We start from the raw sequence: 23,064 nt of genomic DNA on the forward strand, positions 1-23,064 counted from the left end.
CTCGGTGCTTCTCTTGGCACCCTCCCCCCCCCAACCCCTTCCGTGGCATGGGACTCTGCCAACCTCTGGAGCAGCTGTTTCTCACATTTGAGGTGAACCCCTTGTGTTCCCCAACCCGCTGGCTTTCAGGCCTTTGGGGCTAGAATGTGGCCGCTTCGCAGAAACCCTGAAAGCGGGGGACAAATTACTTCGTTTGTTAAAAAGTGTCCCCAGACCCCACTCAGAGCTCCTCCGGGGACTGCCGGCTGCTCTGACTGCGGCTCCTTTTCCGGAGCCCGGCCGGGTTTCCCTCGGGCCTGTCGCGGGCCGCGCGAAGGGCGCGGCTGGAGGGCTGCCACTGTTGGGGTCCCCTGGGGCCTCGGGGCGCCGACCCGGCCGTCCCGGGCGCAGGCCGCGCGAGGCCCGGGGTGTCAGAGTCATTGTGCGGTCGCTCACACCGGGACGTAAACCGGACTCCTGCTGTTTCTAGGCGGCCGCGGGAAAGCGTCTGAGGAGGTGCAGGTTATCTCAGCAGTTGTTTTTAAGTACTTGGGTGTCTCAGCAGTCGTTTGCCGGGTTTCCTAACTTGACGGTCGCAAATAGTTTTGAAGGGTGGCGCTTGTTTATTTTTCCTTTCTGTTTATCAGGAGCTGCGAAGGGATGGTACCCCAGCAAAGAGATTCCGGAAGGGAAACCATTTTTCTCTTCCCTAAATCTATGAATAGCTGACAACAGGCTAGATCCTGTTTTAATCACTAAGTTCTAGGCAAATTCGTTTTGTTTTGGATTATCAGCTTGTGATCTCGGGGCGGAGGGGGAAAGCCCCCTATTCCTAATATTTAGTATCATTGTAAAATCCTTACTGTTTACTAAATGTTTATTTTCTGACAGTTTATTTCACACAGGGATTAAATGAGGTTGTGTGGGCAGAAGCGTTTCCTAAAATGGTATGTAAATATAAAGGAGTGAATTTAGTCCCCATACACTGTTAAACCTGAACAAGTAGACATCCATATTCTAGGAATTTTGAGTTGCAAACACTTGAAAGTGACAGGTAGTTGAATTCATTTATCAGACACACTTGTTGACAGCCTCCTGTGTGCCAGGCCCTGTTTTGGTGCTTGAATAAGTCCTCACCTTCAAGTTTAGAGAACTAGACAATAATATTGTTTCTGGGCCTGTATGAAATATGTGGGTGTTCTCCTTGGGTAGGGAAGGCTCCTTTTGACAAAAGTCTTCATTTCTATCAATTGTCCCTGAAAACTGAATTGTAGGAAGTGTGCAGTTGTTTATTTTTCTTTTCAAAACAACAGCTCCTTTTAAAATTAAATTTAGTAAAGAAACTATACTCCCCCAATAAAAGTTAATTAAAAAAATTAAATCTATTCTTAGGTAAGTAAAAAATTAATGGCTTATTTAGGAATTATCTGTTTGTTTGTCAGTTAAGACAAGTTTACTAGAGCTTTTTAGAAATACCAAACCATAGCTTTTACTGTAAAGGAGTAAATTAAAATGTGAGATATTACTCAATATCATTATAGAATTTAATATTTTTATGTGACAATGAAACATCAAATGGCTTTCACATGGATTTGAGACTTTCCCAAGGCTTAATTACATAAAATGTTTCTTTTCCATGGTAGAAACTGTATATATACGTCTACAAAAATATAATTTTTTTTAAAGCCTGAAAAACCTCCAAGGTTATTTTTATTTAGAATTCCTGGAAAGAGGAAGAGAGTGAAAGAAAAATTAGAATTGAACTTTAGTGTGTTATTCTTACAATTAGAGTTAAGAATTTCAGCAACATAATTAAACAAATAATCTCATCAATATAGTCTTCTACAGGAAATTGTACAGTGATTTAAGAATAAAAGGAGATGTCGTAACTCCTCTGAAGTACAGTGCTGTTCTCTGTTTCTGTTCCTTTATCTGTCATGTTATACTTTAAAAACTTTAAATGGTAGTTTGAAAAATTACTTAATTGTCGTACTAGACACTGGATCTGTTTTCTTTTCCTGTTGGGCTATATGTATCCAATTTAATATTTTCTTCACTGTTCTCTTTGAATATGAAATGTATATTAAAGTAAAAATTTTAAATATTTTTTTTGCTCAGATTGCTGGTGTTTTCATTATTGGTGTATGTGTTTTTAAAATGTACCTTGCATATATAACAGTCAGTTTGCGTTCTAAGTATGTGCATTCAAAAATGTTTGATTCCATTTAAAAAATCCTCAGTGACGATACTTGGTCTGAATTTGGCTGTGAGAGTTGTGTGATTCTGTATAACTCTCTTGATTTCTGGATGCTTTCTGTTCTTGTCCATTGAAAGGGTGTCACCTCATAAGGTAAATGAAGATTTGAAGATGCTCAAACTTGTTGGTTGGCATCCATAATTCTCATGATAGTTACAAAATGTGCCTAACTTAATAGTTTTTAGCTAGATTTTAGTTCCCTCCCTATCTTGTGATTAAATCCGATACAAATTAAATAAGACAAAATGAATAAGTGATAGAACATCTTTATTTCCGGAATTACACACTATTTCCTAATCACTTCTCTTTTCTTGGGCGTGTTCACCTTCAGACCAGTAGATTAGTAACATTAGTGAAAACCTGTCAAATATTTTTAAATTTGAGGAAAGCTATTATAGGAGTCATGTTATTTTTCTTTATTAATAAGTATTCTATTAAAAAGTATTCAGAATTCCTGAAGTAATAACTTGGACATAAAGTAAAAAGTTGAGATTATTAAAAGCAGTAAGTATCTACCAAATTGTGAGCATCGTGAGTGTTTGTTGAATTTTGTTTCCAATTTGTGTTAGGGGTCAGGTGTTTAAGAGAGCATCTGACTTGATTTGCCATTTCATAAGTTGTTAAACACTTAAATATGTCACTACAAATAGCTAGTTTTAAATTTTCATTAGTTCTTTCGCTCTGTTTCTAAAATGCAAGTTAAAGATCAGTCTATCTTTTAAGCTGAATCATTGGTGTTATTTTGGAGAATGCTTAGTTTAAGATTGAATATAGGAAGTATTTAGAAATTGAATAAAATATTCTCCTGTTCTTAAAAGCCCTAAAATTTTTATCCCTTATTCTAATATATAGTTTTTAAAAAACAGCTGCTCTGAAACTCAAAACTTTATCTTTATGACAGAAGTTTGTAAGTGGTTTAACTTTTAACTGTCTTCTGTCATTACTGCCAAGTAGTCTTTTGAAATATACTTCACATAAATACTTGCCCTTGTTTGGCTTTTAGATGTTCTTCACCTGGGTTCACAGGCTTCCAAAAGGCCCAGGGATAAAATTCAGAGGTTCTTTGAACTTTATTTTCAGTAGTCTCTGAGAGAAATGTAGCATTTCCTTCAGTTATAAATATAGGCAAGAAACTAGTAGTAGTATTAGCAATACCTGTGGAATTGTCACCATTCTAAATCACAGATGTTTTCGTTTCACATTACATTCCTGATAGCCCAAAATATTGTTTACACTTTCCATCACTTTGAAATCATGGTTATTTTAAAAGCTGTTAGATCTTGTTTAATTTTGTTAAGAACCATATTTTAACTACTTCATATTTTAACTACTACATATATTAACTACTTCAGGATGATTGGGTTCTTATATATTTTATTCTGTACATTTAAAAATGTTCTGAATAGGCTTCACCAGTGAGCCAGAGGACAAAAAAAAGGGTTAACAATTCCTGATTGGCTTGCTGCAGTGCTTTCTGTGAAGATGTTACATGATTGGTGAATGACTGGTCATTTACATTGTTTTGTACAGTGGTTTTAAAAAGTGTGGTCCTCAAACCAGCAGCATAGGCATCATCTGGGAACTTGTTAGAAATGCATTCTTGGGTCCCGCCTCACACTCTGTCAATCAGAACTAGGGAAGATCCTCTGCACTCTATGGTTTAACAAGCCCTCCAGGTGATTCTAATGCATGCCCAAGTTTGGGAACCAGTGGTTTAGTATTTATAGCATCATGTTGGTGTAGCCCTTAGATTATAGAATGTTAAAACACCACTTCAGTACCATACTATCAGGGCCAGCAAAGAAGTTCTTAAATTTAGAGGTCTAAATGACATGAACATGTTTTTTAAATTGTATTGTCTGTGGTGACTGTGTAGTTTGGTTTCATATGTTACCTTATAAGTTATTTAAAGTGAAGGACTTATTTTTCTTTCTATTCAAGTAGATTTTTAAAAGAATCATGTTCATTTTTATTTCTCTTAAATTCCCAAAGATAATTTCCTTTCAGCTTATTTTCTAATAGTATTAGATACTGTACATTGTTGAATGCTATTTTAAAAGATATAAGTGGAAAATATACACTGTATGTGAAACTTCAGGTATAAATTTTGTTCTAAACATCTGAGTACAAATATAACATCCAAATACAAATATAAAGGTTGTTATAATTGTAGTTTTCTTTGTGAATACATCATAAAAGTTCAGTTAAAAATTACACTTGTTGCATAGATTATAGTAAATTATTGTGTTATGCTGTCTTTCATTTAATGAATGTTCTCAAGCACACACAAAATAGAACACTGAACCCCCAGATACCCATCACCCAGCCCCAAGGTACATTCAGCTTTCTGCATTCTTGATTTCATCTATCCCTCTCCCCCACAACTTTGTCTAAACTTGCTTTTTAGAGGGACATAGTCTTCTTGCCTGGAGAAGGCAGTTGCACCCCACTCAAGCACTCTTGCCTGGAAACTCCCATGGATGGAGGAGCCTGGTAGGCTGCAGTCCATGGGGTCTTTAAGAGTCAGACACGACTGAGTGACTTCACTTTGACTTTTCACTTTCATGCATTGGAGAAGGAAATGGCAACCCACTCCAGTGTTCCTGCCTGGAGAATCCCAGGGACGGGGGAGCCTGGTGGGCTGCCGTCTATGGGTTCGCACAGAGTCGGACACGACTGAAGCGACTTAGCAGCAGCAGCAGCAGTCTTTAAATCATACTATGTCCTTGAAAAAACATTAATGTTTAGCTTAAATTTCATAAACTGTATTTAACAAGAGTCAGTTCAGTTCAGTCACTCAGTCGTGTCTGATTCTTTGCAACCCCATGGGACTGCAGCACACCAGGCCTCCCTGTCCATCACCAACTCCTGGAGTTTACTCAAACTCATGTCTTTTGAGTCATCACTGACTCAATGGCATCACCAACGAGAGAGTAATGGCTAACATAGTTTACTGCAAAACATGGAAATGTTACACTTGAGAAAATTTGAAATATCTTAAAAATGTTAATTATAAGGAATGCATCAAATTTTTTTTTTCCTCAATATCCAAGCTTAATAGTGTTAAGCAAAAGTTTATACTTTTGGGGTTAGGGACTGGGGTGTCATAATCCTTTTTTAGTGTTCTTTGTGAATTTATATAGAAATAAAAATTTTTTCCTCTTTGTATCTTTGCTGAGTAATTTGGTGGGTTCATTTTTGTGCTTTGTGAAACTGGAGATGGTATGGTGATAAGTTATTCAGTATAAAAGGAGTTGGAAAATGGGAGAGAGTTGTTAATAAAACAGTTACATAACTAAGCAATTGTTTTGGAATTGTTTTAACTACATAATTTTAAACCAGTTTTTGCATTTGAATGCAACATATACATGTGTATATCTTTAAAAAAGCCCTAACAGGTGTAGAAACTAAATCCTGAGTTGTGAATTGTGCAGGGAATAAAATGAGGGAGGCAAAGTCAGTTTCTTAAGTTTAAGTGTTCACCACCACCACCGGCCTCACCCCCAAAGTTTAATCGCCTCCTAATAGCAGTCTGGGAAACTTGCTTCATGGCCAATGTACATTATTAGCTTTTGCAAGATTCTAAGTAGCTCTAGGGTATTGAGGTCTGTGGAATTTTGTTTAACTTATGACCATTAATTTTCTTGTGTAGGGAGCAGTCTTTTAAGGACCAACTTGGGAGATACTGCCTCACAATATGGAGTATGGCTCTTTTGCCAATGACTATAATTTATTTGGGAGTTTATTTTGTGTTTATATGCAGAGAAGCAGGAGTCAGCAAACAGTGATCCCATAGAACAGATCCAGACACCTGTTTATTTACATTTTGTTTGTTCTTGTTGGTAGATATAAGACATATAACAATGTAGAACATAAATGCCCTTGTTCCCCTTTCACACTTTGAAAGGGCCATTAATTGTTGTCTCTGGTCTTTCCTCACTTCCAAAGCACAGGTCTGGCCAGTTTTTGAGGATGGTGTCACCAGTTTGTACTATTGCTGTGAAAACTAACTTTTTCAACTTTCTTAATGCTTTAGGGATTTTTGTTTCCAGAGGATTTATTGAAGGTGTGTTAATATTTGATGTGTAGACCAAACAAATTTCATTGTATTTTCAGGTATTTCTTGTAGTCGTATTCATATACCAGTTTTAGGAAGGCTTGGGACCTTTGAAACTCAGCTTCTACGAAGAGCTCCTTTTAGAGCTTTTACAGAAACACCAGCATACTTTGCCTCAAGAGATGGGATAAGTAAAGATGGCTCTGGAGATGGAAATAAGGTATTTTATCTTTATTGGCATTTATATACATATTTGAGTTCCCTCATTTAAACAAATATAATGGTACTCTGTATTTCATTGGTTATATGTTTTCATTGTTTGGTTGCTAAGTTGTATCCTACTCTTTGTGACCCAATGGACTGCAGCCCACCAGGTGACTCTGTCCTGTATTTCCCAGGCAAGAATACTGGAGTGAGTTGCCATTCTCTTCTCTAGGGGATCTGCCCTACCCAGGGATCAAACCTGTGTCTCCTGCATTGCAGGCAGATTCCTTACTGCTGAGTCAGCAGGGAAGCCCATGTTTTCTGTAGGAAATATAAAATGATGTGAAGAATTTTACGTATTTTTATTTTGTGTATCAGCCTGAACCTTAACATTATTTGATAAGCATTTCATTGGTAAGCAGTAATTAAAATTTCTAACACCCCAACACAGTAAAGAAGCTTCATTAAATAATTTATGTAGTCAGTCTGATGGTTGGTTGGATTAAGAATAGCCATCCTTTTCTGTTTCTACACAGCTCTTAAACTCATGATAATATAAACCTTACCTCATCCTCTACCTAAAAATCTTGGATATCTGTATGACTTAATGGTGGGCTACTCTGTAGCTCATTTGAAAAGACCCTGATGCTGGGCAAGATTGAAGGCAGGGGGAGAAGGGGACGAAAGAGGATGAGATGGTTGGATGGCATTACCGATTCAATGGACATGACTTTGAGTAAGCTCCGGGAGTTGGTGATGGACAGGGAGGCCTGGCGTGCTGCAGTCCATGGGGTCGCAAAGAATCAGACACGACTGAGTGACTGAACTGAACTGAACTCTGTAGCTAGGAAGTAGATGATTGGTAACTTTATTAAGTCAGTGAATAATCATGTTTTTTATTATGCAAATTTGGCTAACACTTGAGTTATTAATATGTATGAGACAAAATGCTAGGTGTTTTCATATACACACTTAATCCTAACAATGCCCCTCTAAAGTAGGTGAAATTATCCCTCCCCCTTTTTTTTAGAGATGACAGAAGTTAGATTTAAGAAAGTTGAGTCACTACTTGTCATGGTAATAACTCTCAATTCAATTTCATAGTAAGTTTTTTAGTAAGTAAGTAGTTACTAATGCTTATTGATATTTTTTTCCTCAAGTATTTACTGTCATTGAAAAAAAGCTAATTATTATACATGCTGGATCATACCATGTAAAGAAGGGAAACAGTAATTGTTTTTACTAGAACTGGTTTTTTTTATAAGATTAATTACAAACAATATAAACATAAATTTAAATACAAACTTAAGTTACATGGTGGTTGCCTGAAAGTAATAATTGACACTTTTTCTTTTCTTGCACAAACATTAGAAATCAGCAAGTGAGGGAAGCAGTAAGAAATCAGGCTCTGGGAATTCTGGGAAAGGTGGAAACCAGCTTCGTTGTCCTAAATGTGGCGACTTATGCACACACGTAGAGACCTTCGTGTGTAAGTATACTTCTTCTGTTCTTCTTTTTCCCTGCCTTTTCTGTAAATCATTAATTGCCCCGAAATATATACATTATACCTTACATACATCAGAATTATTGTTTTCCTGAACTTAGAATAGTCTCTCTTATAGTCACCAGATACTAAAAATCTCCTGGACTAGTAATGCTTTGAATTATTATGGTATAAGATAATTTAAGAAAACTCTTTGCTTATTTGTTTTGCTTGTGTGTGTTAGTCGCTTAGTCGTGTCCAGCTCTTTGCGACCCTGTGGACTGTAGCCCACTAGGCTTCTCTGTCCATGAAGTTCTCCAGGTAAGAATACTGGAGTGAGTTGGCATTCCCTTCTCCAGGGGATTGTCCTGACCCAGGGATCAAACCTGGGTCTCCTGCATTGCAGGTAATTCTTTACCATCTGAGCCACCCGGCAATTTTAATTGATAAACAATTCTTAATGGTTAAGCTGTGTTGAGACGAGCCCCGAGAGGCAGGCTATATGCTTAGGAGTGGAATGGCTTGGTGAGGTGGTAACTGTTTAGCTTTTTAAGGGACTGCTGTAGATGTTGCTAACACGGTATAAGGGCTTCCCTGGTAGCTCAGCTGGTAAAGAATCTGCCTGCAATGTGGGAGACCCCAGTTCTATTCCTGGGTCAGGAAGATCCCCTGAGGAGGGGCTAGGGTACCCACTCCTGTATTCTTGGGCTTCCCTGGTCGTTCAGATGGAGAAGAATCGGCTTGGAACATGGGAGACGCAGGTTTTATCCCTGTGTTGAGACGATCCCCTGGAGAAGGGAATGGCAACCCGCTCCAGTATTCTTACCTGGAGAACCTCCATGGACAGAGGAGCCTGATGGGCTACAGTCTGTGTGGTCACAAAGAGTTGGACACGACTGAGCAACTAAGCACAGTGCAGCACATAGATGTTGTACCATTTATAGCCCCACTAACAAGGTAGGTATAAGGGTTCTAATTTCTTTACATCCTCAACATTTGTGTCTCTTTTAAAATTATAGCCATCATAGGAATAGAAAGTGGGATTAATATCTCATCATGGTTGTGATCTGCATTTCCTTAATGACTAGATGTTAAATATCTTTTCATGTGCTTATTGACCATTTGTATGTCTTCTTTGGAGAAGACTAAAGTTTCTGTCCATTTTTAGCTTGAGTTATCTTTTTCTTTTTTTTGTGTGTGGGGGTTGTCTGTTTATTGTTGAGGTGGAAGAATTATTTATTCTGAATACTGGACCCTTATCTAGATTTGTGATTTGTAAATATTTTTCTTATCCTATGGGTAGTTCTTTATTTTTAAATGCTATATAGGAGTCAGTTAACTTTTACTATAAAGACCGAATAGTAAATATTTTAGACTTTATGGGCCATATGGTCTCTGTTGTGACTTTTCTCCTTTGTTGTTACTGTGAGAAAGCAGCCATAGACAGTGTAAAGGAGTGAAATCGGCTGTGTTCCAATGAAGTTTTGTGTATGACACTGAAATTTGAATTTCATTAACTTTCATTGTCATTTTTTTTAATGTAAAAGCTGTTCTTAGCTCTTTGATCTTCCTGTACATATTTCATCTCACAAATATGTTTATAGTGATTTTTATGTTTTCTTATAGTATTACTGTTGCTTGACTGACTTTGTTGAAATAAAATACCATTTCTGTCAGTCCCATTATGAGTATTTAGAAAATCATCAGAAATTAAAATAATATCTAAGATTGTTGATTATAAGTATATGTATTTTTTCTTTGCCCTTTTTTTCCCCTTTTAAAAAATAACTTTATGAATAGTGTCCCTAGTTTTATTTAAGGTAGAGCCTTTAGTTATGGGGTTTTTTATTTTGGGCTTTTCTTGGGATTTTTAAAAAATTTCTTTCTTATTTAAGGGGGAAATTGAGGGATAATTTATATACAGAAAAGGAAAGAAAATGCATGGATTCTGAATGTACAGTGTGATGGATATACATACCAGTATTTGCAGCACCCCAGAAGGCTCCCTCTGGAGAAGGCAATGGCACCTCACTCCAGTACTCTTGCCTGGAGAATCCCACGGATGGAGGGGCCTGTTAGGCTGTAGTCCATGGTGTCGCTAAGAGTTGGATACGACTGAGTGACTTCACTTTGACTTTTCACTTTCATGCATTGGAGAAGGAAATGGCAACCCACTCCAGTGTTCTTGCCTGGAGAATCCCAGGGACGGGGGAGCCTGGTGGGCTGCTGTCTATGGGTTCGCACAGAGTCGGACACGACTGAAGCGACTTAGCAGCAGCAGCAGCAGAAGGCTCCCTCATGTTCTTGCAGTCGCTAACAAGAGATTGGTTTTGCCTGTTTTTGTATTTCATTTAAACAGAATCATACTGCATGTTCCCTTGCTCTTGGATGGAGCTTTTAGTTTTTATTTTTATGTATATAATACTTTTTGAAGGCTTACTGTAATTATGTGTCTCATAGAGTGAGGATAAACTTTTATGCAGTGGTTTGGAGATTTTATGTTTGACCCTGAAACTTTTTCAGAATTATGAAGAACTTTCGTTTAAACAAATATCCTGAAAAAGTTTTTACTAAGGTAATCTTCCTTCTGTTGTTGATATACTATACAAGCATGTTTATTGGCATCAGTATTCTGTTTGTAAAGGAATATAGAATATCTGTAGTAATCATTTAAAGTAAGGAGGTTTATTTATCCCTTGAAAATTTAACAAAATCAGATTTTGCCCCTTGTTTTTAGGAATAAAAAATATGCATTGCAATGTTTGTTTACTTGTTTTTCTGAAATAGCATTTTGATAAGTTGAACCTGGATATATGTTGAACGTGTTTCAGTGTGAAACAGTACTGCAAATATTCAGGTAGAATTTGAGCAACCCTTCAAAGAGGAATGAGGAGTAAGCAAAGAGGAATGTTTTTGTCACTTTTCTCTTTCCCTTTGACCTAATTTCTTCAGAGAAATATTTTGTTCTTGTGTTCTCAGGCCAGATTTTCCCGTGACACAGCCTGAACTAGATTAGAGGCTTCCCTGCCCTTTAATCCTTGCCCTGTTTACTACCATCAGTAACAATTATAAACTGGTGCCTGGTCATAACATAAAGCCACTGTCTTTTCCATTGATGGGAATTGGTGATAATGAATTTTGACTTGTGTTAATCAAAAGTACTTGAAATAGCTTGATCTTTTACTTTAGGGAAGCCTTATTAGGTGATTGATAAATGGAATACACAAGTGATCCCTTATCTACTTTAAAATTTGTGGCTAGAATTTGTCCGGAATGTATATTTTTGATTGTCTGTTTGTTTAAGAGCAGATATGTAAAAATTAAATTGGTTGAATTAATAATTAAATTTATTTTTAAAATGTGGAATTGTCTATTTTTTTTTAAACTTCGATTATTTTGTGAAGATTGAGGTGTGCTTGCCAGTCAGTGCAGTTTTTTTTTAATATGTGGATAAGTAGTTATAATATTCCCAAAGGCAGAGATTCCCGTAGTTTTAAAAATCATTTTTCTTTGCTTTTTTACCTGTTTAGTTAGGTTACACAAACATAACACAAAAATATATTACTAGACCTACCAACATGTAACTAATTCCTGTGTATATTTTGCCCTGAATCTGTTAATAGTCTGTATAGGATTCTCTACCATGCTGCTTTCTGAGGTTCTTGGTTACCATTAGTGGAATTAGGCTTGGAGAAGATTAAGAATATGTGCCTGTATCCTAAAAGAGAGAAAAGAGGAAATCACTTTTGTTTTAAACACAAGATACTTATAGCTGATGCCTTGGAATTGAGAAACCCGTTTCATCTTCACTTTAACTGCCCTGCGCTGTTTCCAAAAGCTGTATGATTATATTTTGTTAGTTTCTTAGGTTTTTTTTTTAATATTTATTTATTTGACTGTGTTGGGTCTTAGTTGCAGCATATGGGATCTGTGTTGCATCATATGGGATCTTGCATTGTTCATGGACTCTCTGGTTGTGGTGCATGGGCTTAGTTTCTCCATGACTGTGGGATTTTACTTCCCTGACCAGGGATTGAGCCTGTGTCCCCTGCATTGCAAGGCAGATTCTTAGCCCCTGGACCACCAGGGAAGTCCCAGTTTCTTAGTGGTTTTTAGGTCAAAGAAATAGGAATTAGTGGAATAAAGATAATAAGAAAGGTATAAAATAATTTTATATATTTACCAAGTCAAGGTCTTAGAAATGCTCACAGGTTTGAAAAGAACCTTAAGTATATATATATTTTACATTTTTTAGGGATTAAAATGGATTTTTGTCTTTCAACTTTTGTGTGTTTGTAATTTTTTGTAGTAAAATGTTAATTTTATTACAGATTAATTTATTTATACTTTACTTTTTTCCCACAGTTTATTCATTCTCATATTTGAATAAAATAATTACTTAATATAGTGGTAGTTTTTAAAATTAACTTGAGGGCAAATTCCCTGGTAATGGTTAGATGACACCTCGCTTTCACTGCCAAGGGTTCGGGTTCAGTCCTTTGGGGAACTAAGATCTCGGGAACTGTGCAGTGTACCCCAGCCCACCCCCAAAAGAAAAATCCAAAACTTTAGTGAATGGAGAAATTGAAAGAATCTCAATCAATCTTTTCTCTAGATAAAATCTGTCACACCTAGCTGAAATGAATAGAATGTAGTTTACTGAACTCATATTTATCATCTATTTTAAGTACAAATTAGGCTGGCTGTTGAGGCTAGTGGAGTGAACTACAAGATTTTCGTCAAGTACGTAGGTTTCAATTTTCAACGAGTCTTTAAAGTTAAATAGTATTTGAATTATTTTTCTGTGTCCTTTTACAGCATCCACCCGCTTTGTGAAGTGTGAAAAATGTCATCATTTTTTTGTTGTGTTATCAGAAGCAGACTCAAAGAAAAGCATAATTAAAGAACCTGAATCAGCAGCAGAAGCTGTAAAATTGGCATTCCAACAGAAACCGCCTCCTCCCCCCAAGAAGGTATAAGTCCTCGCTCAGTGTTATAAACATTTTATCTTGAAAACATTTCATTGCTTCCCCTCTCTCCAGTTTATACTGAATCTTAATAACTAGTATCTAAACAAGTTTTGTAAGTTCTTTATAATATAGGCTGTGTCTGGCTGAATTGTTACTGATATTTGATACTTGAAATTTAGGTATGGGGTCCACAGCTGTTTTCCCATATCATGATTACTGTGTTCATAGCAATGAAATACAGCTGATGATTATTAGTGTTAATACTAAGTTAATCTAAAATGATATCCTTAAAATAGAACAGCTGGGGATTTGTTTTTGTTTGGATCCCTAAATAACAGCAGCCTGCAGTTTTTCCCTCTTAAATTAATCTACTTTATTAGAGGTGAAACAGCCTCAGGCTAACAATAGAAGCAAGTATTTTTTCATGACCAATGTGCCAGGGCACTTCTGTGCAACACTGTGACTTTTGTGGTGTCAGCTCTTTCTTGAAGCCTCAGGTGGATTGTGATTTAGCCATGTGAGACACAGCAGAGTATACCACCAGCTTCACTGGGTGCTTGGCGTGTGCTTTCTGAGAAGGAGGAGCCCTGCTTCTGGGCTGTGTTATTATCTCCGGCCATCTCAGGTGGTGTTTGCACACTTGTTATTTCTCACCCTCTGCTTTTTTTGACTGTTTAGATACCAGTGCATTTGTTTCTGCAAATGTGCTAAATCGTGGGTGTAATTCATGAAGAATGATGATTTTTAAAAACCATAACAACATATATATGGTCAACCATTACAGAATTTGTTATGTAAAAATAAATAAAGTAATGGAAACTACAGGTGTTAAGCTTTACGTTCCTCACTAATTTGTATAGACTTCAGAATCTGAGTTGGAGTTCTAGAGAATAAAGTTCTAGAAAATAACTCTTTTCAGGAGTTGGTGAATATTAGCAATTAACTTCTGTTAACTAAAAGCTGAAAGAATTTACCCTAGGTGCTAAGCCATTGGAAATAACCAAATTTCATATAGAGCTTTAGTTTCTACCAAGAATAAGAGTTTTAGATTACCATATAGATAAATGCATAGCTTTAAAGTTAATATCTGAGAAAAAGCTAAATGTTTGTGAGTATTAAAGCACATTGATACAGGTGGTATAATGATTTTTGAGTATATAATGCCTATTTTATTCTTAAAAAATTTTAAAGAGATAGGAATACCACACCACCTTACCTGCCTCCTGAGAAATCTGTATGCAGATCAAGAAGCAACAGTTAGAACTGGACATGGAACAACAGACTGGTTCCAAATTGGGAAAGGAGTACATCACGGCTGAATATTGTCACCCTGCTTATTTAACTTATATGCAGAGTATATCATGTGAAATGCCAAGCTGGATGAAACAAAAGCTGGAATCAAGATTGTGGGAGAAATATCAATAACCTCAGATATGGAGATGATACCACCCTTACGGCAGAAAGTGAAGAAGAACTAAAGAGCCTCTTGATGAAAGTGAAAGAGGAGAGTGAAAAAGCTGGCTTAAAATACAACATTCAGAAAACTAAGATCATGGCATCTGGTCCCATCACTTCATGGCAAATAGATGGAGAAACAATGGAAACAGTGACAGACTTTATTTTCCTGGGCTCCAAAATCACTGCGAATGGTGACTGCAGCCATGAAATTGAAAGATGCTTGCTCCTTGCAAGAAAAGCTATGAGCAACCTAGACAGCATATTAAAAAGCAGAGAATTACTTTGCCGACAAAAGTCAGAGCTGTGGTTTTTCCAGTAGTCATGTATGGATGTGAGAGTTGGACTATAAAGAAAGCTGAGGACGGAAGAATTGATGCTTTTGAACTGTGGTGTTGGAGAAGACTCTTGAGAGTCCCTTGGACTGTAAGGAGATCCAACCAGTCCATCCTAAAGGAAATCAGTCCTGAATATTCATTGGAAGGACTGATGCTGAAGCTGAAGAACTGACTCATTGGAAAAGTCCCTGATGCTGGGAAAGATTGAGGGTAGGAGGAGAAGGGGACGACAGAGGATGAGATGATTAGATGGCATCACCCACTCAATGGACATGAGTTTGAGCAAGCTCCGGGAGCTGGTGACGGACAGGGAAACCTGGTGTGCTGTAGTCCATGGGGTTGCAAAGAGTCGGACATGACTGAGCGGCTGAACTGAACTGAATGCCTATTTTGAAAAAATTAGTTTTATAATGTAATCTTTGTGAAGAATATTATTCATATGATTGAAAGAGGTGTAAATTTTTTTTAATTGATTTCATTAATGATAACAGCTTTAGACCCATGGTAGCAAGTATAGGTATTGTAATTGACTTTAATATTAAACTTTCAAAAATTAGGATCATTGGCATTGTTTATAGAACAGAAACTGGCATAGCACTGGAAAAGTATAGGAATACTTTGTTAAGCTAGAGAACAAATGAATGGTGTGTTGTATCTTTAAGATTTGGGGCCTCTGAAATTATTGCTGCATAATGTGTCATGCCCTTGGCATTTTGTTTTGAATGAGAGTCTTTGTTCAAATTTAAAACTGTAAGCAAGTGAGTTCAGCATGGTTAACTCCACACTTCCACTGCAGGGGACACAGGTTCCATCTGTGGTAGGCAAAGTTCTTTGTGCATGTGGTGCAGCCAAAAAGTGCTTGGTATTTAACTCTAACGTGTGTATATTGTGATGACTCACAGTAAATTGTTCATTTCTAACCATTTTTCAGATTTATAACTACCTCGACAAGTACGTTGTTGGCCAATCGTTTGCCAAGAAGGTGCTTTCAGTTGCTGTATACAATCATTACAAGAGAATATATAATAATATCCCAGCTAATCTGAGACAGCAGGCAGAAGTTGAGAAGCAGACATCATTAACACCTAGAGGTTAGTGTTTTGATAATTGACCAAAATAGAGATTACTGTGCTTAGAGGTAATCCTTATTTGCAACTCTTTGCTTTTGTCTTAAAATACTTTTAGTACAGTACGGCATTTTTCAAAATACAGTTTGCTTCCCGTTAGTGGTTCATGAAGTCATTCCAGTTCATTTCCAGCATTTAAAAAAGAGAGTTAATAAGTGTGAGTAGAAAATACCAGTCTGTTAACTTGTTAAGTATTATTTCTTAAAACTTTATTTTCAGGTATATGTGCTTAGGTTCTCGTGTACAAATTGAGACATCATTTTTGAGTTGTAGACTTCACCACAGGTAGTTCCTGTTGACTAGATCATTGCAGTGTTCTGTATACAACTCTTGAGTTCTTCTCTTTTGGGTTCAGGACACAGAATTTAATTTTCCTAAGTCAGAGATATATGGAAATGGTACCTCTTACAGAACATATTCAGCACTCTTTCCGTTTTGGCCTCCAATACACAGTGCAAGGTTCAGGGCAAATTTGTAAGTGATTCAAAGTATAATTCCTATTAATGATCGATTCTAATGACCAATATACTGTGTAATGTCAACTTACTATGGACAATGTATATGTTATATTAACAGAATGATTTTATTTAAAAAACTATGAATACAGTAAAATGTAAATAAGGGTTTCTTTTTTTTTGGCTAGGGAGCTGTAATTTTGGAGTTGTTCTACAGATATCTATTGTTTACATTCTTTTAGCTATGTTATAATTTTATGGAGTTTTGCTAAGTACTTTCAGTATTAAATTACTTTTAGTAGGCACTAATATATAATTTATTGCCTTAATGAAGACACTTGTTCACTGTTTGAACTTACTGCAAAATATTTACATAGTAGGATCAATTACTTTTTTAGAAAGTATAAATCATACTAACTGATGAAGGACCTGGAACCTTTATGACTTATAAGGTCCAAATATTGTTGTTTGGTCATGGAGCAAAATAATTTTTTCTGATTCCTTCAGTCAACAAATTAATAGTTAAACTCTTCTAGGTGCTGGAAAAGCAAATGGTTATATGGTCTTTATAATGAGGGATTTAAATTCTTATTGAAGACCTAAATTACTACATTTCTTTTCTTAAAATAGATAGCAACTTTGTATTTGATAAATGTGAATATTAGCAACTATACAGCCATCATTAAGCATGTTTGGGTTTGTTTTTTTTTAATACAGAAAAGAGGTAGCATATAAATTCTTTCATAATTTATAGAAAGCCGAAAAAACATTAATGAACATATTCTTTATATTTGGAAGAGGGCAAGAAGTGGAATACTCCTTGTTTGTTCCCCTAAATTAAGCAAATATATAATATTTTCATGTTGCCATTTTCATCCTCTTTCTTAGAGTTAGAAATAAGAAGACGGGAGGATGAGTACAGATTTACAAGTAAGTGACCTCTCTTCAGGTCCTCCTCTGTAATCATTCTTCCTTTGTAGATTTACCTCAGTGAAGTTTGTCAGCACTAGTTGTGATAGATATGTACTTGTTTGTGTATTACTAAGAAAGGCATCGTATAGTATCTAAACCTGTTTGTTATACATGGCATATATAACTTTGAAACAGTTTTATAGCTAATTTGTGTAGTTAATAGATGTTGGGTTGTTTTAGATACTTGATTTTATCTTTTGTGATATTTCTTATAAAGAAATAAGTATTATATGTAGTTTTCCTCTATAAATCTAGATCTGCGTATTAACAGAAGTTGTATTTTTTAAAATTTGTACCTTGAATGTTGTATCCTTTTTTTTTTTTCCTTAAAAAAAAGAATAAAAGTTGATCTGCCTATAAGTGACAGATTTTAAGGGAGGTGTATTATCTTTCAGCTGCTCTTTGCCAGAAGCTACTTTATTTTTTGGTGTTTATGAAACTTAGTGTAGGCTTACAAATTATGCATAACCTCCAGCTCACTGTTGAGAGCTCTAGACTGCCCCTAAAAGCATCAGGGGGTCTGATGGAGGGTATGGAATGACCTCATAAACCAATGATAGTGGCCATTCTGATGTCTTGCGCTCATTTCTTTGGAGGTGGAGATAGCTGCTACACACAGAAAGGGTGAAGGTTCCAAAGTTACCATAAGAAGATTCATGTTGTCACAAAAGACAAAAAATAATAGATAAACCAGTGTGAACATTTTTCACTTAAAAGTTTGATAAGTTTACATTTGCCTTTGAACCAAACAATATTATACATCTAATATTTGAACATCAGAATATTGTACTGTATATTCAGGATGAACCATGAGAACATAATGAGTTCAGCAACTCTGGCATAAAATGTATTACATGTAATAAAATATGCTGTCACTATATATTCATAATTTTGGGCAGATGGCTGGTGAAACTAGTATGAATTAGTAAAGTATCAGTGATTTAATACAAATGTTAACAAGTAATAGTATTTAAGGACGTAAGCAAAGTAATTTGTAATTACATATATTGATTGGCTTAGAAATTAATATTTTTAGAGCTTATGTAGAATTTACTTTCATGTATAATTTAGTCTTCTCCTAGGTGGGGTATTAGGTTCTAATGTTAGGACATTGGGCCAGAGTCATATATAATTAAAATATTCTTGGAAATTTCTTTGGAAATCAGATGTTAGAGATCAACATGTGTCTCTAACATTTTAAGACTGATGGTTTCTTCCCCTCATCATTGGAACATAAATTTTTCTGATGTTAAATACCAGGTGAACTAGTTGGCTTGCGTACGAGGGCTATGTTATACCCTATTGCTCCATACAACTAATTATTCTAGCCTGCTTACTCAATAGTCCTCATTGTAAAGGGCTGCTTAGGCAATAAGAGATGTGCACAGAGACTTAACTGAAAGAACAGAAGTGTTTTCTCCAGTTTACGCTGGGGCATATTTTCGTAAATGTAATGACAAACATCATTTGTTCTGTACTATTTAAATGATTCCTCTTTTTTAAAAAACTTAAATCATAAAGTTGAATATATGTCATGTGATTCCACTGTAGGTAAAATGCTTCTTACAATTTTGTTCAAGTTACCTAAATCATCTTTTCCCCACTGGGCAGACCTGTTCTTCAGCCAAGCACCTCCTTATACTGTCACAATTCCTAACTAGATTTTGCTGAAATAAAAAAATAAGTTTTTCTTTTTGTTTTTGTTTGGTAGGGGACAGCTAGCTAACTGAAGACTGCCTTTTTTTTTTAACCTAATGTGAATTGCAATGAGGCATATCATTGTGAATTATTCACTGACCATTAACTCTCAAATGGTACAGTTTAATTAAATTCAAATATTTACTTAATGCCTATTATTTTTGGTGAAGAGAATAACCCTTTACCAAAGGATGTGATGTAAAGATAGTTTGAAAATGACAGCCAGATGGAACAGGATTTAAGTAGTATGTTTGCTGAACATCTGTCTGTTGGTTTGCTTAAAATAATAAAGCATTGGAAAATACTGATATTCTTAGAAACAAGCTACAACTAAATCTAGAAAATATAGACATATGATATGAGCCCAGGTACCTTAAATGCTGAGAGCCAGGAGCAATGTGGATATTTACAAATCTAGCTAGTTCAAAAGAGTATTGGGATTCTTTCCTTCAGCTGAGAGGGTGAGAATAAGATTTTTTTAAAAAGGGATCCAGCTGATAAAGTCTTAGTTCACCAGCACTATAATTCCCATATAATTTTTGTATGTCTGCTAAAGGAAATGCAGTGATCCAATTGAGATCCTGTAAAATCAGAAATTCAGGTAGGGCCAGGGATAATGAGTCTTACCATGCTTGGTTTCTCTGGTAGACTCACAGCATCATTTTTAAGTGTGGGAGAGATTGTAGTGTAATTCCCTAAGGAAGCAGGCTCAGTAAAGCCAAGTGACTTGCTGTATTCCTGTGATAGAGCTGAGACTGGAACCCAAGCTTTCTGTTCCTCAGTTCAGTGTTTTACCCTTTCTCTACAGCACTGTTTCTTTGCATTTGTGCAAATATATGTACATATACCTTTGTCTTTCAGAGTGCCTCCAAATCAATTGCATTTTGTTCTTAAACCTCCAGTTATGTGTTTAACATTGATAGAAAAGGTGTTAGCCATTTTATAGATTAGGGCACAGAAACACAAAGTGTGTATGATGATATACCTCAGGATCATATAGTTCCTCAGAGGCAAAGAAAGGACCAAATTTCTGAAGCTTTCTGACTCCTGACACTGTTCTTCTTCTGTTATACTGCCTTCTTTTCAGTAAAAGGATATTCTTCATATAAGTTTATATAAATAAGGAAGGTAAAAAGAATACTTTCCTTTGCTTGAGGTTCTATGAATAATCATCATGTATTACATATTTGTCATTAGATAATTTGAGGCTTCCTTCCCTTTTAGGTAAGACAAAAAAATGTCAATATTATTTTTTTCTAAATAAGTAATTGGTTTTAGATGTAAGGTTTTATTGGGCATTTTTTTCAAGTGAAAGCAAATGAAGCTCTAATACCTTTGGCATTTTTTCAGAGTTGCTTCAGATTGCTGGAATTAGTCCACATGGGAATGCTTTAGGAGCATCAGTGCAGCAACAGGTAAATCAACAAATACCTCAGGAAAAACGAGGAGGTGAAGTATTGGATTCTTCCCACGATGACATCAAACTTGAAAAGAGTAATATTTTGCTGCTTGGACCAACTGGGTCAGGTAAAAAACTTACTTAAAAATTTGCCACTCATTTAAGAAAATAGAATATAAATGACTCTGTAACCTGTGTCTTGTGACTAGGGGATTCTCACTCTTAAGAAGAAAACCTAAGGCCCGTTGTTACTGTTTCTGTTTATAGGTAAAACTCTTCTGGCACAAACTCTAGCTAAATGCCTTGATGTCCCTTTTGCTATCTGTGACTGTACCACTTTGACTCAGGCTGGATATGTAGGTGAAGATATTGAATCTGTGATTGCCAAGCTGCTCCAAGATGCCAATTATAATGTAGAAAAAGCACAACAAGGTATGTTTCAGCAAGTTTGTCTGTCCTCAGATACAGTCTGTTGAGGAAGCAGTCTAATAGCAAGAGATAATATATTTTTTGTTTTGAGTCAAAGAGTCAAATTCAATAACTATATAAAAGTAGCTATGTTTAAGTTTGCTAGCATACTGACTAAGGGCCACAAAGTTTGCTTTGTCTTATTGTCATAAGTTGGCAATATTACTAGAGTGAAAACAGGCCAAATTATTTATTCTATTCTGTTCTAACTTTCCTCCAGATTCCTGATGCTGAAATGAGTTGGGGGAGGGGAAAAAGACAAGTGCAAGAGAGTGCAAGATGTATATAGCAACATATTAACTTATCTACCTAGGGAGTGTTCTAGATGCTACATTTCTCCTTTCCTTCTGTATCCTCTCTCCTTGTTTACATGAAGAGCTTGACAGCTTCTTGTCTAAATTCTTTTAGGATAAGAATATAGATGGAAAAAATAAGCTGAAGTTTAGCTAGTACCAGCCTTTTGCTTTCACCCTGTACCTCTATCTCTGCTTCTTAGAATAAAGAACCTGAAAACATTAGTGGGGTAGCTAACTATAATAGTCATAGAGAATTGGTAATCTTACCCAAGTGTTATTTTTACCCAAATGATGTAAGAATAAATTATAAAATGTTTACACAAAATGATGTGTGGAAAAGTTGGCAGTATATTTTTATTATATTAAACTATTGCATATGTTGTGTTAAAGATTAAATACCTTGCTCTCTAGCTACCTAGCCTTTTAAAGCTTAGGTTGTCTTGTATATATCTTTTTCATATTATAAATAGAATCCTCCTTAAATTATAGGAATTGTCTTTCTGGATGAAGTAGATAAGATTGGCAGTGTGCCAGGCATTCATCAGTTACGGGATGTAGGTGGAGAAGGCGTTCAGCAAGTAAGCAGTTGAATATTTTGTTCAAGCCCACTAAAAGGAAGGGAATACATCAGCCTCCCAAATATTGTACGTTTGGTTTCACATTCAATTAGATTCTGTTTTATTTCTCCCACTCTGAACTCCCCAGACTATTTAGTTCAGATCCTAAGAGAAACCTGTTGGCGATTTTAAATACCTAAATTATCTTTGTTAGGAAATTAAAGATATTTTAAAGAAGTAAATGAAATTTAATTTTTGTTGGCGTATTCCACAAAGACCCAGTTAAACATTTGTAAAGGATGCTTGAAGAAAGTTCTAACTAGGCATAAATGAACTATGTACATGTATTTTATTCGTTTCACTTAGTTAGAAGATAAAATAATGCTCTATTCCTTGTAGAGTCATAATTAAAGTCATAATGATCTGTTGATTAACCTGACTTTTTTGGTAACTAATTATGACATAAACTACAGGGTAAGGAAAATTGCTTTTGTTTTTTGACCAGGACATAGAGAGGTCCAATCACACATATAAAATGTGCTGGATAATGTTTTTTTTGTAAAGACATTTCAAAATACAACTGTTCTCAAAGTTTAACACTAGAAGTAGAGTAGAATTTTAGTATAAAGACAAGGCTTCAAATATTTTCAAATTTTGAATGTTCCCATGTGGTTAAATAGCATTTTATAGAGTCCTAATTCTGTCTTTATGTTAGAATTATGTCTTTACCATCAGAAACAACCTCTGAAGTTGATTGTTTTCTAAATGCATCAGGAGTCCTATACTATTCCAAATAAATTTATGAATAATTAAATATGATAGTATGTTAGATTTTCATGTTAGTTTTAGGAATGTGGAGGTGTTCTTCAGTTATGTTCATTGACCATACCCACATATTATTTTTCCCATTGAATCCCATTATCTAAAGTATAATAATACACTTATAAGATGATGCCATAAATCATTTTTTCTTTATTTAGGGCTTATTAAAACTATTGGAAGGCACGATAGTGAATGTTCCAGAAAAGAATTCCCGTAAGCTACGTGGAGAAACAGTACAAGTGGATACAACAAACATTCTGTTTGTTGCATCTGGTGCTTTCAATGGTTTGGACAGAATCATCAGCAGGAGGAAAAATGAAAAGGTAAGTTTTTCTGAATGGTTACTAGGAGAGCATTTGAAGTTAGAGGATAGACCCTCAGTTTCTAATCTTGTATCTGCTTTCTGCCAGTTAGGTGTTCTTAGAGTATACCAGAAATATATTCCTAGTTATTTTTTAAATTTCAGAGTAGTGATTTGGAAGATTTCTAAATATCATCTTTATATCAGCATTTTTAAAGTGTGACTT

General features: G+C 35.7%; 1 protein-coding gene across 1 annotated transcript in view; it reads left to right on the plus strand.

The window, feature by feature from the left end:
- The first annotated feature begins 1,168 nt into the window (after positions 1–1,168).
- The window catches only part of CLPX (caseinolytic mitochondrial matrix peptidase chaperone subunit), a 35,220-nt gene continuing 13,324 nt past the window's right edge, over positions 1,169–23,064 (plus strand). The window contains exons 1-10 of the mRNA XM_010834606.1: positions 1,169–1,187; positions 6,353–6,513; positions 7,869–7,986; positions 12,799–12,953; positions 15,675–15,834; positions 17,214–17,255; positions 20,346–20,522; positions 20,662–20,826; positions 21,648–21,736; positions 22,696–22,860. Of these exons, the coding sequence (XP_010832908.1) occupies positions 1,169–1,187; positions 6,353–6,513; positions 7,869–7,986; positions 12,799–12,953; positions 15,675–15,834; positions 17,214–17,255; positions 20,346–20,522; positions 20,662–20,826; positions 21,648–21,736; positions 22,696–22,860 (1,251 nt within the window). The remainder of the gene's footprint in view (positions 1,188–6,352; positions 6,514–7,868; positions 7,987–12,798; positions 12,954–15,674; positions 15,835–17,213; positions 17,256–20,345; positions 20,523–20,661; positions 20,827–21,647; positions 21,737–22,695; positions 22,861–23,064) is intronic.

This window comes from Bison bison, unplaced genomic scaffold (genome assembly GCF_000754665.1).
Source record: "Bison bison bison isolate TAMUID 2011002044 unplaced genomic scaffold, Bison_UMD1.0 scf7180017864034, whole genome shotgun sequence".
Taxonomy (NCBI): domain Eukaryota; kingdom Metazoa; phylum Chordata; class Mammalia; order Artiodactyla; family Bovidae; genus Bison; species Bison bison.